Genomic DNA, 16,616 nt, shown 5'->3' on the forward strand with positions numbered 1-16,616 from the left:
TCCAGGCTTTAACCACCCTACCTGGCCTTTTATTGGTTGAGTTGGGTCTTATAAACTTATTGCCTAGACTGGCCTGTACCTACCATCCTCCTGATCTCTGCCTCCTAAGTAGCTACACATGGCTTTGGAAGTCTTTTTAGCTGTCATAACTGGTAGGGTACACCAAGGATGCTGCTCAATATCCCAGTGCCCAGAGCCCCAACACAAGAACCCAGTCCAATGTCCATGGAGCCATGTAGATGGGCCTGAAAGAAATAGTGAACTAAGAAACAGTCCATTCCATACTGGGCGCCAGTGGCTCATGCCTGTCATCCTGTCATCCTAGCAATTTAGGAGGCTGAGATCTAAGGATCACGGTTCAAAGCCAGCCCAGGTAAGAAAGTTGTGACACTCTTACCTCCAATTAAACCAGCAGAAAACTGGAAGTGGCATTGTGACTCTAAGTGGTAAAGTGCTAGCCTTGAGCAAAAGAGCTCAGGCACAGTGTCCAGATCCTGAGTTCAAGCCCCACAACCAGCAAATAAAAAAGTAAGAAACAGCCCATTCCCTATGGAGCCAGCCATACCACTCCCAAGCATCTGCCCAGAGCATTACAAGTCAGAATGCAGTAAAGACGCTTGCACATCCATGTTCATTGCTGCACTATTCCAAAGAGCCAAGTTGTGAAAACAGCCCAGATGACCTACAGTAGATGAGTGGATTCATAAAATGTGGTACCTATACACAAGGCAATTTTACTCATCCATTAGAAAGAAGTTTATGTCATTTGCAGGTAAATAGATGGACCTAGAACAAAACATGCTAAGTGAGGTAAGCATTCTCAGAGAGAAATGGTGCGTGTTTTCTCTAATATGTAAAAACTAGATCTAAAATAGAATGACACGGTAACCTAGGACTACAGACACTCTGGGCACGTGCGCACATGTGCATGTACACACACACACACACACACACACACACACACACACACAGTCAGACTAAAGGAGATACCTTTAGGGGAGGAACATAAAGGTATAACTTCTCTAAACATTTAAAATAATTTCTTGAAAATATTTCCAGGAAACGGAAACATAGGGAGTTTTTTCTGGTTGGTGTTAGTGGTGATATTTATTTTTGCTTCATTGTTTTTCTCTCTTTTGGGGAAGAGCAAAGGAAGGAACACAGAAGGGGAGGGAGGAAGGGAGGAAGGTGAACAAATGCAATCCTATTAGTCAGTATACACTATGTGGAAAATGACCTAACTTATGGGTGGGGGTAGAAGGGGGAAGCAGGGGGAAAGTAAAATGAAATGTAGGGGCTAGGGATGTGGCTTAGAGGTAGAGTACTTGCCTAGTATGCATGAAGCCCTGGGTTCAATTCCTCAGCATCATATAAACAGAAAAGGCCGGAAGTGGTGCTGTGGCTCAAGTGGTAGAGTGTTAGTCTTGAGCAAAAAGAAGCCAGGGACAGCGCTCAAGCCCTGAGTTCAAGCCCCAGGACTGGCCGAAAAAAGAAAGAAAGAAAGAAAAAGAAACGTACTCATTACCTGACTTATGAAGTGGTAACCTCTCTGTATAATACCTTAATAACAACAATAAAATTATAATAAAAAGAGAGAGAGAAAGAAACAGCCCAACATACATGGTGGTGGTGATGGTGGTGGCGTCCCACTGCCTTCAATGTCACCTTGACAGTGAACTTCTTGTAGGTGGAGTCCCAGGTGTGGACCAAAAAACTGATCTCCGTTTTATGCAGCTGTAGAGGCCTTCTGACGAAGACCACACCATCTGTGGTCACTTTGAATCGGGAGTCGTCAGACAAGTAGACTGACCTTGGCCGGCCAGTGCAGTCTTCAAAACTCACTGCAGGACAGAAAGCACAGGGATTAGGAAAATGAACAGATGTATGGACAAGGACCTTTGTTTCCAAGTCAAACCAGGCATATGTCAGTTCTTCGCAATTAGAGGGTGACCCTTCATTGTGGGAGGCTGATTTCTTTCTCACCCACTTCCCAAGTGAAAACATTATCTTGTCTAGAATCCTAGCTACTCAGGAGGCTGAGATCTGAGGATCATGGCTCCAAGCCAGCCAGGGAAGAAAAGGCCATGAGACTTTCATCTCCAATTAATCACACACACACACACACACACACACACACACACACACACACACACACACACGTAGTGTTGTGGCTCAATGGATAAAGTGCTAGTCTTGAGCCAAAAGGAGCCCAGGGCCAGGGCCTGAGCCCAGAGTTCAAGCCCCAGAACTGGCAGTAATAATAATAATAATAATAATAATAATAATAATAATAATAATTTAAAAAAACAAACAGTAAAAGGGTGAGGCAGAGGGGAGCTGGGCAGTTTGGAGAAGGTGTAATTTACATTGGACAGTGAACACAGGCCTCTCGAGGTAGAAATATACAAGACCTAACCTTTTAAGAAACCTTCTTTAAGAGCCTCCCAAGCCCAGCATGGTGTAAAGTACCTGTAGTTCCCACTATCCAGGAGGCTGAGATGGGAAAATCATTGGGTCCCAGAGTTAAAGGTCTAAGCAACATAGCAAGACCTTGCCTCTTAAAAAAAAAAAAATAGAAACATTTTTTTTTAATTAAAGAGATTTTAACAAAAAAAACTTTGCAGGCAGAGGAAACAGCTGAAAAAATAGCTCATTCTAAGGAAATTCAGAAATCAGCCTGCTTTTCTCCCTTTCAAACAATAGCCTCTCTCATCCCACCAATGACATTTCTATTTTAGCCTATGTGTTCTTTTTTAAAAAAAAATTCCTGCTGTTATGCCTATTTTACGAGTCCAGACACCTTCACATTCAGGAGGATCCAATTTCTGCCAAAATGCCAAGCCCAGGATGTGTGGGCTGCCATTTCCATTTCTTCCACCAGAGGCTGCTCTTACACACATGTATGAAGCCAAAGGTCCAGCCAGAGAAAGTAAGACTACATCTGAGGGCCAGTGGATGTCCCATGTTGAAATGGAAACTGAGGCTCAAAAAGATTAAGAAATTGACTTGTCAATGCTGGGTGCTGGTGGCTCACATTTGTAATCCTAGCTACTGAGGAGCTGAGATCTGAGGATTGAAGTTCAATGCCAACCCAGGCAGGAAAGTCTGTGAGACTCTTATCTCCAAATAAGCAACAAAAAAGCCCAAAATGGAGCTTTAGCTCAAGTGATAGAGGACTAACCTTGAGCAAAATAAGCTCAGGAATAGAGCCCAGGCCCAGAATTTAAGCCCTAGGAGTGGCACGCACTGTGGTAGCATATACCTATTACCTCAGCACTTGGGAAGCTGAAGCAAGAGAATCCCCCAGGTGTGAAGCCAATATGATCTACAACCTCCTGGGCACCCTCAATGTGGGCCATTTACCCACATGGTTGGCTCTATTTCACACATGCCAAGCAGGTGCTCTACCATTAAGTTACACCCCAGCCTCAAGCCTGGACTATACTTAGAAGACAGTAGAGATCTGAGGCCACGTGATGCAGGGAGTCTCCTACCTGGCAAATAAATGGAGACCACACCTAGAAGAAGTGGAGCCTAGGAAGGGAGGGGGTCCTTCCTATAATCACCAACCTGACTCTCCCTCCCGATTTGTTAAAAACGACAAACCCAGTACAGCTCACACCAGCACTCCTAACTACTCAGGAGGCTGAGATGCTAGAGAGGCTGAGGTAGGAGGATCACCTGGGCAAAGTTAGGGAGAGCCTATCTCAAAAATAAAATACAAAAGGCTGGGGGGGGTGGAGTATGGCTCTAGTGGTAGAGCATGCACAAAGCCCTAGCTTTGATCATCAGTAGTGGTGGGAGGCAGGAGTTGGACATGGAGAAGAGGTGGTCTCAAGAGAATTGCCAGGAGATTATCACTGGGATTCAGTCACCTTTTTACTGGTAGCCTTGAACCAATAGCTTAACCTTTTTGGACCTCTCTTTGCTCCACTGTAATAAGAAGGCTGCCTACCTCTTAGGGTTTCATGGAAATGAACCAGGAGAGAGATATGATCACATTTTGTAAGCTGCAGAGCTAGAGTGGGCAGAAGAGATGATTATTTCCATACTTCTGGGCAGACAAGACAGAAAGGACAGGAAGTTTACTCAATGAAGACAGGAACCAGGACTCAACACACTCAGAACAAAGTGGAGCCAAGTCTTTACCAGACGGCAGCATCCTTTAAGATGGAACTAGGAACTTCTCTTCAAAACCAGCATACCAAGATGCTTGGCAAAGAGCCTTACCCCCACCCAGCATAATGGGGTGCTTGGCTGTGTTTGGGAGCTTGATAAGTGGGGAACAAGAGCTGCCCCAGATTCCTGCCCTTCCAGCACAGATCTGATCAGTGAAAGGCAAAACAAACATGCTGACACTTGTCCTGGGGTGGCAGCCTCAAGGACTTGGTTAGTGGTGGCAGAGCCTCGCCCTTAGAGAAGTGACAGAGTGAGGGTGACTGGGAGTCCCAACTTGAATCTCCAGGTGCTCATTAAGACTCATTACCTTTCTGTAAAACTGGATCCCCTGGGCTGATAAATGGAAATTACAGGAAAAAGCCATGGAGGGGACTCTCCAGCTAAAGCAAGGGGACTCTGGGCGCCTCCACAGCCTTCTCCAGGCTGGCTCGGCTGGGTGAACTCTGCCCAAGGCCAGTGGGAGACCTGGGGGAAACCAGAGTCAGATTTGGACATTTTTGTAATGAAAACTACTTACCAAAAAAGAAGGCCAGGGGACATAAAGGGAAGGAATGACGTTGACCAAGACACATTGTAAGCCAGATGCTGGTGGCTCACACCTGTAATCCTAGCTACTTAGAAGGCTGAGATCTGAGGATCATGGGTCAATGACAGCCCAGGCAGGAAAGTCTGTAAGACTCTTATTTCCAATTAAACACCAAAAAACTAGAAGTGGCGCAGTGGCTCAAGTGGTAGAGCGCTAGCCTTGAGCTGAAGAGCTCAGGGACAGTGCCCAGACCCCGAGTTCAAGCCCCATGACTGACCAAAAATAAATTAATTAAATAATAATAAAAACAAAAAGAAGGCTCACAGGGAACCGAAATCAAACCCCAATACAGGAGCTAAGACCTCTCGTCCACAGGCAATCTCTTAAATGGAACAGCTCAGTAACTTTACCATCATCATCACTCCCCTCTAAAAGCTTCAACTACCCCTTGACACGTGCAGACATTGACCATGGCTCCAGGCCCTCTTTAAAGGCTTTGCAAAGTGTTTCACTAAATCCCAGACTGAGACTGGAGTTCTTGTTGGCCTCTTCTTTTTTGTTGGTGGTGGTAGTCATCATGGGGCTTGAACTCTGGGCCTGGGCACTGTGGCACTTGAGCCACAGAACCACTTCTGGTTTTCTAGTGGTTAATTGAAGATAAGAGTCTTATGGACTTTCCTGCCCAGGCTGGCTTTGAACCACGATCCTCAGATCTCAGCCTCCTGAGTAGCTAGGATTACAGACAGGCATGAGCCACCAGCACCCAGCAGTCTCTTATACTTGGGGAAACTTAAGCAGCTAGTGCCAGGGCTGGGATTTGAACCCATGCAGTCTCCGAACTCACGATCTTGATTATGCTTCATGCCTCTATCATCAAGCCGGGTCTTTGCCCTGTGCATGCTTTCATTCATTCATTGGTGCTCGGGACTGAACTCAGAGCATTAGAGCTTGCTAGCCTGGAACTCTACCACATGAGCCACACCCCCATCCTTTTTTTTTTTTTTTTGCTTCTACATATTTTTCAGGCAGTCTCATCCTTTGGGCCCAGGCCAGTCTCAAGACTGGCCTCAAACTAAACCTACCTTCATCTCTGCCATATATTTTTTGTGTCAAATTTTCTGATTCAATCCCTGCCATTCACCCCTTAGGGAGACATGATTAGCACCATTTTCTTTTCCCTAAATTATGCACTGGGAAGTGCAGAAGCTGAACTGGCTCACCAAAAAACATAACAACCCTATTGCTGGGCCTGGTAGCATATGCCAATAATCCCAGCCATTCAAGAGGCTGAGGCAGAGGATCACAAGTTCAAAGACAGCCTAGGCAATTTAGGAACACCCTATCTCCTATCTCAAAATGAAATTAAAAGGGCTGGGGGTGTGGTTCAAGTGGTAAAACATTTGCCTAGCAGGTGTGAGGTGCTGGGCTCAATCTCCAGTATAAGAACTAAAAGAAAACCAAAATAGGAAAAAGTCAAAGCAGGATTGAAAGAAGTGGGATTGGGGTAGGCCGTTGGAGGCAGTTAAAAAAAATTCACACTCATTTTTCTTACAAATCTTGGTATTGTTATGTTGGCAGTTACAATTAGATGACTTTTGAAAAATAATCTTTTCATTATCTAGAATTTGAACTCAGGGCTTTGTGCTTGCTCTGCAGGTACTCTACCACTTAAGCCGGGCTCCACTTATAGTTTATTGTCAGTTAATTGGAAATGGAGTTTCTTGGACTTTTTCTGCTAAGACTGGTTTCAAACTGTGATCCTCAGATCTCAGACTACTGAGTAGTGAGAATTACAGATGTGGGTCATCAAGCCTGGTGCAGTTTCTTTTTTGGTGGTGGTGGCAGTAGTGACTGTTTTTGGTTTTTAATTTAAAAAAGTAGTGAATGACTTTCGGAAAGGATCTTTAACACACAATATTGTGATCCTACCACAACTACCAGCCTAAAGCCTGAAAGCAGAAGTAGTAGCTTTCAAGAGAAAAAACTCTGGAAGAGATGCCTTAAAGTCAGATCCCAGTGAAAGCCAAGTTCATGAGAAGCCTTTGGTCCAGGGCGGGTGGGCTGTGAGCCTTCAGCAACATTCTTTCCTTAGGATTTCCAGCATACCACAGGCCACCAACAATGCCACCTCCAGGCACCCTGTAACTGGAATGCAAGTGGGTGTCAACCAAACCCTCTCAGAAGCCTTCCTTCCAGAAGACGCTGGCGTCTGAGCACGCGCAGAGTCAGCTAAGCGGAGCCAAGTTATTTCTAAGTGGAGGAATGCAGCCCCTGAGAAGCCGTGACTTGAAAGCGGGGGCCCTGCCCACGCCACACATAAAGGGGGGCATAATGGAAGGACGGTCTCCCTCTCATCAGAAGCCACGCCCACGGCGGGCACCAGGAACTCTTGCGCTTAGCTGGGTTTCAAGGGCTTCCCGAGGAAGATCAGAGAACTTTCTGAGACTCTTAGGGGCTCCCTTGCCATTGTGTACCCAGCCCGGCAGTTTCTAACTTAAACATGGAAAATGAAAGACCAGGAGTTTAATGCATGGATGAAAGGAAGAGAGACAGCCTTGTTTACTTAGGTGGGAGTTTTTCCTTTTATGGGGCCACAGCTCCCATCAGTCTGCCCAAGCTGACCATTTTCTGAGATAGTGTCTACCTTGGATGGAGGCTATGAAATTAGTAAACATTGTAGCCTTACTAAGTAGTGAAAGATAAGATTGTATGTTTTAAAAAATATGAGGCATGGACAACTTGGCCTCTAGTTTGCCTAGATATGGATCTGGGGCATGCTGGACAGGAGATAGACATCTAAGGTGGTGGCTCCTGCCGGCAATCCCAGCAACTGAGGAGGTGGAGATCGGGAAGACTGTAGTTTGAGGTCAGCCTGAGCAAAAAGTTACCCAGACTCTCATCTTAATCAATAGGCCAGGTATGGTGATGAACAGTTGTAATACCAGCTACAGGAGAGCTCTAGGCAAAAACATAAGCCCCTCTCTGAAAAATAAACAAAGCAAAATGGGCTTTGGTTCAAGTGGTCCAGAGTACTTGCCTAGTAAGTGTGAGTCCAAGTTCAAACCCCATTATGACCCCATGTAACCCCCCCAAAAGGAAAGCTTGGACTCACTGGGTGCACTGACCTCTTCAGCCCTGGTAGGTGTCTAATTATACATGTGCACCTGCAACTGAGAACTCTGGGTAAGAAAGTCTAAAAGCCTGGGCTCCCAGCATGTAGTGTGCTCCCAATACCTGTCCCCTGTGCACCCATTCTTCACAAGCTGCTCCCAGGAAATCCCAAAGTTGCTCTGCACGAAGCTTCTCAAGTTCTTCCTCCGAACTTCCTCCAAGGGCCCTCGCCCAGAACAAAGTCACTAACTCTACTAAATTCACCCCTGGAATCTGATGGCAACACTGAACACTGCCTGAGTAGGATGCAAGGGCACTGTCCCTGAGCATTTTCCCTGAAGATTAGTCTCTATCACTTTGAGCCAAAGCTTCCTGACTGTGCTGGCTTTGAACCATGATCCTCAGGCCTCAGCCTCCTGAGTAGCTGGGATTACAAGCAACAGCCATGGGCACCCGGTTGTGATTGGGCCTTTAGAGGTCCATAGGAACGCCAGAGGTCTGGGAAAGCCAGAGCTACTTCCTTGCTCAGGCCAACACCTGGTACTGGATTTTAATTTCCCAAAAGACACTTAATCTCAGTTTGATTTACCTATCAAGAAGAGTAGATGGGTGTGGTGGTACATGCCTGTAATCCCAGCAATTGGGAAGTTGAAACAGGAGGATCATGTATTGGAGGCCAGTTTGGACTCAAGACTCTGCCTCCAAGAATACCAAGGGAAGCAGTTGAACTCCATTACAGCAAGGAGGGCCCCTGGGCCTCCTAGAGGAGGAGGGAAGGAGACTTGGGCTCTACCTCACATAAGGGGGAGACTTGTTCGGCTTCCTCAAAAGGAACAAAGACAACAGAGGGGCTCGGACTTCCATGCCAAATTGGTTCAGGATGCCAGCCTAACACACAGACACCCTGCCCTACCTAAATACAGAGGTGCCAACTGGTTAGTCCCATGGGCCATAGCCCAGGGAACATTCCTGTGGCTCAGGCAGCATTGGAACTTGTTTAGTATTAATTAGAAAGAACAAATGCTGCCATCTCAGGAGTGCCACGTGACCATTTTTCTCTCAGGGGGTCTTCAGAGGCCAAGAAGGCCCCCTATTGTGAATGTCACATAGCTGAGTCCCTTCTCTCAACTCCGGTGACCCCCTCACAGAAAGCAGGTGGGAGAGAGGCCTAAGGGAGGAGTGATTGGGTCTTTGACCCTAATGCAGCCATGAAGCCTCTCCAGGCCTTCAATTTCCACTTGGGAAAAAAAGCATACTAGGGCAGATTAAAAAAAAAAAAAAAGCCATCCATAAAAGACTACATATTCCACATATGTGAATATGCTAGAAAACCAAAAACAGTAAGCAGGTCCAAGGAAACTCATGAGGTGACAGAAATCTAAAACTGCATGAGGGTGTGACAAACAGCTGTGCACATTTATAAAAATTATCTCACCCCCACTGGATAGATTGGATGGTGCGTAAATCACATCTTGATGAAACAGCAAAAAATATATAGTTATTAGGGTTTCATTTGAAGAGGACCCCATGAGTCAAAGTCCCATGGTTTAAAAAAAGACACATTAGAGCTAGGCGTGGTAGCACAGGTTTGTAATCCCAGCATTCAAGAGGCAAGCATGGGAGGACTGAGGAGTTTGAGGACAGCCAGGACTATACAGCAAAACTCTTGTCCCAAAAAAGGAACAAAGGCAGACAAGCCATTGGTGGTGCGGGCCTGTAATCCTAGCTACTCAGGAGGTTGAGATTTGAGGATCACAGTTCAAAGGCAGCCCCAGCAGGAAAGTCCTTAAGACTTTTCTCTCAAATTAAGCACCAGAAAACCAGAAGTAGAGCTGTGGCTCAAAGTGGTAGAGTGCTAACCTTGAATGAAAGAGCTCAGGGACAGCACCCAGGTCTTGAGTTCAAGCCCCAGGATTGGCACCAAAAAAAAAATTTTTTTTTTAAAAGTGAGGAAGGAGAAGAGAAGCCATAAATAATCCTTAATTAACAATAATGGGGGGCTGGGGATATGGCCTAGTGGCAAGAGTGCTTGCCTTCCATACATGAAGCCCTGGGTTCGATTCCCCAGCACCGCGTATACAGAAAACAGCCAGAAGTGGCTCTGTGGCTCAAGTTGGCAGAGTGCTAGCCTTGAGCAAAAAGAAGCCAGGGACAGTGCTAAGGCCCTGAGTCCAAGGCCCAGGATACATTGTACTCATAACCTAACTTATGGAATTGTGACCCCTTTGTACAACTACTTATTAAAAAAAAACAAAAAAACAATAATGGTACGTATAAGCTAGTCATCATAATCTTGGTTGTTAGGTGTGGGTGCGGTGTAAGCATTTCCCCTTGGTTCCACTACTGTTAGGAAGCAGGTAGGGTGTTCTAATCACCTGGGTGACAGCAACTGAGGCTCAGAAAGTCTCACAGCCAGTTGGCCTGTGAAGGAAAGTTCAGGATTCACTTGAGGAAGAAGAAGGGGGGCTTAGTGGGATGGAGTGGTATGCCTGGGAGGTAGGAGCTAAAACCACACTTGTCCTCTGGGAAGAACACAGCAGGGGTAAGAAATCAGTACAATCCAGAGTCATAGCTTCCAAATGCCAGTGACACAGAAATGTGCCGATATCTACTGTGAAGTGCAAGAAGCTGGTATCTCACCCTTGTGCAGCTTTTTTGCTCATGACTTTGTGATCTACCACTTGAGCTACACCTCCAGTTGTTTCTTTTTTCTGCTGGTTATTTTAAGGATGGGGGCTCATGGACTTTTCTATATCAGCTGGCTTCAAACCATGATCCTCCAGATCTCAGCTTCCTAAGTAGCTAGGACTATAGGACTATAGATGTCAGCCATTGGCACTCATCGTTTTTTTTTTTTTTTTTTTTAACCTTTGGAACAAAACAAACAGCGTGAAGCCACCAGGCTGAAAACTCAGGCTATAGAAGGGAGGTCTTCCCCTCACGCTCATGCCACATGTCCTCCCAGATGATTCCACAACAAGCATCCACTTGTCCCGCATGTGAGAGAGAGACATGACTTCTGCTAATGGCATGAGCAGCACTTTTCATTACCCAGAACAAGTAAGCATTGATGGGAGCAGCCGCTGCTTCCCAGAGCTTTGCTAAACCCACTCTGACTGTCTGCAAGGTAATTGCTCAAACAAGAAAACCCACAACCAATCCAGCAGCCTTCCAGAGAGAGAGAGAGAATCTCAGACAGAGGTGTTGGTCAAAGATTCCAAGCCACAGAAGGAAAAAATAAATAACAAAAGAAAATGACCAGACCAAACCATGGGTGCTGAAGGCAGACTTCGGTATACACTGGGTCCAGCCACAGGTCACATGGTGGCTAATGCGCTTCATGAGATGCCAAACTTTTTTATTTAGGGGGGGTGGGGAAAAGAAGGGGGGGCTGCCTGTGCTCAGGGGCTTGAACTCAGAGTCTGGACACAGTCCCTGAGCTTTTGTGCTCAAGGCTAGCTAGTGCTATACTGCTGGAACCAGAGCTCTACTTCTGGCTTTTTGGTGGTTCGTTGGATATAGCAGTGCCTGGTTTCAAACTTTTTTTTTGGGGGGGGGGGGTAGGAGAGGGAGATAAGATTTCACTATGTAGCCTGGGCTGGCCTTGAACTGCCCATCTTCTGTCCTCAGTCTCCTAACTGGTGGGATTATAAACATGTGCAATCACACGCAGCATCAACATCTTACTTACTTTCCTGACTTTAACTCTTTCAAAGGATTCCGTGACCCATCTAACTGGGCTGTTCCCATTTTCCAATGTGATCAAGAATTGGAAACTTGTGTGCATACAAAATGACGTACCTACGAGGTTACTCACTAAAGCATTGTTTGCAATAGCAAACAGGAAACGGCCCAAGTATCCATCAATGCAGGGTTAGTTCAATGAATGATGGAATTCTCTTACAGTGCAATTCTATGCAGCTATAAAGCCAATGAGAAGGCTCTTTATGCCATTCTTGGAATGAACTTTAGGTGGAAAAAGCAAGGCACAAAGCCATAACTTAGGAGAGAGAGAATAAGAATATAGGTGAAATATTTTCCATAGAAAACCTAAACTAGTAAGATGAAAGTATAGGAGAGGGGAGCTATGGGAGCTGAAGGGGGCAGGGCAGCCATAGAACTGTCTTCTGTACTTTATATATTGTTTTATTTTTCCTAACAGGGTGAACATAACACCCATACATAAAAAGAAATCTTAATGTAGGGGAAGTCACATGAGAACTTATCATTCTCTACACAAGACTTCATATTTTTGCAAATGTTCAGGACTTGGGAGCAAGCCACAGGCCAGTCGGAAGACACACTGTATCCCCCCCTCCCCCCAGGGAATGGAGACCTCTAACAACACCAAAGCCCTTGCTGGGGGGAGTAGGAGGGGAGGCCTGTGGAGGCAGCGGGAACAGAAGAGGATGACCTGCACATGAGCGGAAACGGAAGAGGCACAACAGGCCGAGGCTGGTCAGCTGGTATAGTAGAGGCATGCCACATGCCAGCTCAGGTGATCAGATTCTCCTTGCAGTGTGTCACACAAGCCCCTTGCCTTCCTCCCACAGAAGTTTTCTCATCTGTAACAGGCAGGGGCTCAGCTGGGCCAGCACAGACAGATGTGTGGCTCCAAGCCACATGGATAGTCTCAAGCACATATCCTAGGGCAGAGAAGCAAGGGGTCACAGCAGGTTTGTTCAGAGTGGCAAAACGCATGAATAGCATACACGGAGGGTCAAAATAAATGAGCATCCACTCAAAAGAAAAATGATGTAGAGCCGGGCACTGGTGGCTCATGCCTATAATCCTAGGTACTCAGGAGGCTAAGACCTGAGGGCCATGATTTGAAGCCAGCCTGGGTAGTTAAGCCCATGAGACTTTTTTTTTTTTTTTTTTTTTTTTGCCAGTCCTGGGCCTTGGACTCAGGGCCTGAGCACTGTCCCTGGCTTCCTTCCTTTTGCTCAAGGCTAGCACTCTGCCACTTGAGCCACAGCGCCACTTCTGGCCGTTTTCTATATATGTGGTGCTGGGGAATTTAACCCAGGGCTTCATGTATACAAGGCAAGCACTCCTGCCACTAGGCCATATCCCCAGCCCCCATGAGACTTTTATCTCTAATTAACCAACAGAAAACCAGAAGTGGCACTGTAGCTCAAGTGGTAGAGCACTAACCTTGAGCAAAAGCGTTCAGGGACAGCGCCCAGGCCCTGAGTTCAAGCCTCATGACAGACAGACAGATAGGAGGAAGGGAGGGAGGGAGGGAGGGAGGGAGGGAGGGAGGGAGGGAGGAAGGAAGGAAGGAAGGAAGGAAGGAAGGGAGGGAGGGAGGGAGGGAGGGAGGGAGGGAGGGAGGGAGGAAGGAAGGGAGGGAGGGAGGGAGGGAGGGAGGGAGGAAGGAAGGAAGGAAGGAAGGAAGGAAGGAAGGAAGGAAGGGAGGGAGGGGATGTAGAATTAAAAAGAAAAAAAATAACTGTTCAATAACAAGTGATTGGGTATGGTGGTTGAGGCTGAAGGGTGACTACCCATGTTCCAGCCCGAGCTACAAGACCCTCTCTCAAATAAACATACAGAGAAACAACAACAACAACAATGCTGCAATAAGAATATAGAAATGCTAATTACTCTGAGTTGATCAATATACTCTGCCCACAATGTCTGTACATAAGGGTTGAAATATCATAGTTGTAGCCCACAAATATGCACAATTACAGGCTGATAAAAATAATTGTGTGTGTGTATGTGCACATGTGCCAGTACTGAGGCTTAAACTCAGGGCTTTGTGCTCTTTCTTGGCCTTTTACTCAAGGCTTGCACTCTACTGCTTGAACCAGACCCCTTATTGCTAGATTATTACTAGTTAATTGGAGTCTCTGGGATTTGTTGCCCAGGCTAGTTTCAAATGGGATCCTCAGGTCTCAGCCTCCTGAGTAGTTAAAAATTACAGGCATGAGCCACCAGCACCCAGTTTAAAGAAAAAAAATTAAGGAGCTGTGCGATGTTACTCATTGGTATAGTGCTCATCTCTCATGCAAAAGGACCTGGATTAGAGCCCTGGCATGCATGTGTACATGAATGAATGAACAAACAAATAAAGTTCTTGTTTTTGTTGTTGGTAGTGGTCATGGGGCTTGAACCCAGGACCTGGGCACTGTCCTTGAGCTTTCTTTTGCTTAAGGCTAGTGCTCTACCACTTTGAGTCACAGCTCCACTTGCAGTTTTGGGGTGGTTAATTGGAAATAAGTCTCCTGGACTTTCTTGCTGGGACTGGCTTTGAATGACAATCATCAGATCTCAGCCTCCTGAGTAGCTAGAATTACAGGTGTGAGCCACCAGCACCCAGCAATAAAGTTTTAAAGCAATGAATAAATTGGGATAGATTTAGAATGTTCTTGGAGGGTGACAAGACTTTAGTGACACTGTTTGTCTCAGGAAAGGAACTGCTATGGGAGAGGGCAAGAGATGGGAGGAACGCCTCCTTTTATGTTCTTCTGTATCATTGCTGTTGATTGGTGTTTGTTTTCCTATGTTTACTTAACAAGCATTCTTCCTGTCTTTAATAAGAGAGCTGAACTGAAAGAAGGTTGAGTGTTTAGTCAACTTTAGTTCCAAAAGGCAAAAAAGCCAGGATGAGCTGCCTTCCAAAACCCCAGAGGATGCGGCTCAGCTGCATTATAGAAAGAATATACTTGGGCCTTGGGCGTCTGTGGGTTCTGTTGTCTGATCCTACTTGTGGTTTGGTAAGAATATTCTTATGATATAAATGATGGATGTTGTTGGTTTGTTTTTTTTTTCTCTAAGTGTCTCACTTTAAGAGGGACTTTGATCCTTGAAGCTGGCCCAGGGGCAAAGGGAAAAGGACAGAAAGGGAAAAGGAACAGATTTATAAGGGTGACTCTTTTAGGCTTGGGTCACAGTGGCACCAGAGCACAAAACTCTGAGGCAGAAACAAATGTATGCCACAAAAATAAAATAAAAATAAGGGGGGCTAGAAATGTGGCTTAGCAGCAGAGCATTTGCCTTGCATGCATGAAGCCCTGGGTACGATTCCTCCGTACCACATAAACAGAAAAAGCTGAAGTGGTGCTGTGGCTCAAGTGGTAGAGTGCTAGCCTTGAGCAAAGACAAGCCAGGGACAGTGCTCAGGCCCTGAGTCCCAAGCCCCAGGACTGGCAAGAAGAAAAAAAAAGGGGGTCAGGCCAGGTACCAGTCGCTCACGCCTGTAATCCTAACTACTCAGGAGGCTGAGATCTGAGGATAGCAGTTTGAAGCCAACTGGGGCAGCTAAGAGACTCTTATCTCCAAATAAACAGCAAAAGACCAGAAGTTGAGGTGTGACTTGAGTAACCAAGTGACAGCCTGAAGAAAAACAAAAACAAGGGCGATCTCAAGGCTCCCAAGTTCAGGCTGCAGTAATGGCACCAAAAAAAAAAAAAGAGAGAGAGAGAGAAAGAGGAGGAGAAGGAGAAGAGGAAAAGGAGGAGATGAAGAGGAAAAGGAGAGAAGAGGGGACGAGGAGGGGGAGGGGGAGGGGAAGGACGAGGACAAGAACAAAAAAGAGGAGGAAGAAAATTTCTTATGCCACAAGCTAACCCAAACAGAACGGGGCCACCAGCCTCTTAAGGTCCCTTCTGTCTGTATGAGCTCTATCAGATGCCATCTCTTCATGCACAGACAGTCACGTATAAACCTGGGTACCTTAGTTGTGGGGCTTCACGAAAACTCATTAGCCTAAGCCTCAGTTTCCCCTTCCTAAAAGAGAATGTTGTTCTCTATGCCTCACAGAATCTGGTAGAGGAGAGGTTGGGGAACATGAAGACTTCTTCTGGAGGGGAGCCTCTAAGAGCTGCAGGTGGGGCTTGCAGAACTGGAAATAGGGTGCCACCTGCAATGTGACAATAAGGCTGTCCAGGTGACTGAGCAGGCCCTGGGAGGCCTTGAGATGAATCCTAGCAGGGCCTCTGCCCACACTCTGGGGATCTGCCCCGCCTGCCCTTGCACACAGGGAGCTGGAAGGAGGCTCTGAACTTGAGAAAGTCAATCCTTCCCCACCCCTCCCAGATCAAAGTTTTCATACCACAGGGAACAAGTCTGCCCAAACTAACCACTCCTTTCTCAGGCCAAAAAAGGAAGTTTCCTGGGTTGCTGTTCTGCTTCCCCCAACTCCTCCCTGAGGCCTTAGCAGTGAGTACCACAGAGGGCTCTGTTGGGTCTGAGAATGGACAGCAAAGGTGTGGTGGCCCCTTGGAGTTGTGGGTAGTGATATGGACTCCTAAGGGAAGCTCCATGGCCTGACCGTTTGTCAAGGATGTCCCAGATCCCTCTGAGCACCTGTAGATGAACAGCTCCAGCATCCTTGCTACCAGGCTTTGAGAGCTATGAATAATAAAATGCAAAACATAAGTAAGGAGTAAGGGCAAGGCAGTCAAAATGGGCAGGGGGAGCCAGGCGCTGATGGCTCACACCTGTAATCCTAGCTACTCAAGAGGCTGAGGGCTGAGGATGGAGGTTCAAAGCCAGCCTGGGCAGGAAAGTTTGTGAAATTCTTATCTCCAAGTAACCAACCACCAGAAAATTGAAAGTGGCACTGTGGCTCAAAGTGATAGAGCACTAGCCTTGAGCAAAAAGACCTCAGGGACAGTGCCCAGGCTCTGAATTCAAACCCCACAACCAACACCAAAAAAAAGGGAGGGGAAAAGAGAGAAGACTGGGCAGCTGGGCTCTACTTCCATAGACCAAATCCATTTTTCCATGCCCAAATTCTGCAGAGAAGCCTTCTTCATTCTGCCCCCCCCTTTCTCTTTCTCTGTGTTTTTTT

General features: G+C 46.4%; 1 protein-coding gene across 1 annotated transcript in view; it reads right to left on the minus strand.

Moving 5' to 3' along the window:
- The window catches only part of Cdh1 (cadherin 1), a 66,192-nt gene that overhangs the window by 18,149 nt on the left and 31,427 nt on the right, over positions 1-16,616 (minus strand). The window contains 1 exon segment of the mRNA XM_048355245.1: positions 1,621-1,841. Within this exon segment, the coding sequence (XP_048211202.1) occupies positions 1,621-1,841 (221 nt within the window).

This window comes from Perognathus longimembris, chromosome 10 (genome assembly GCF_023159225.1).
Source record: "Perognathus longimembris pacificus isolate PPM17 chromosome 10, ASM2315922v1, whole genome shotgun sequence".
NCBI lineage: Eukaryota > Metazoa > Chordata > Mammalia > Rodentia > Heteromyidae > Perognathus > Perognathus longimembris.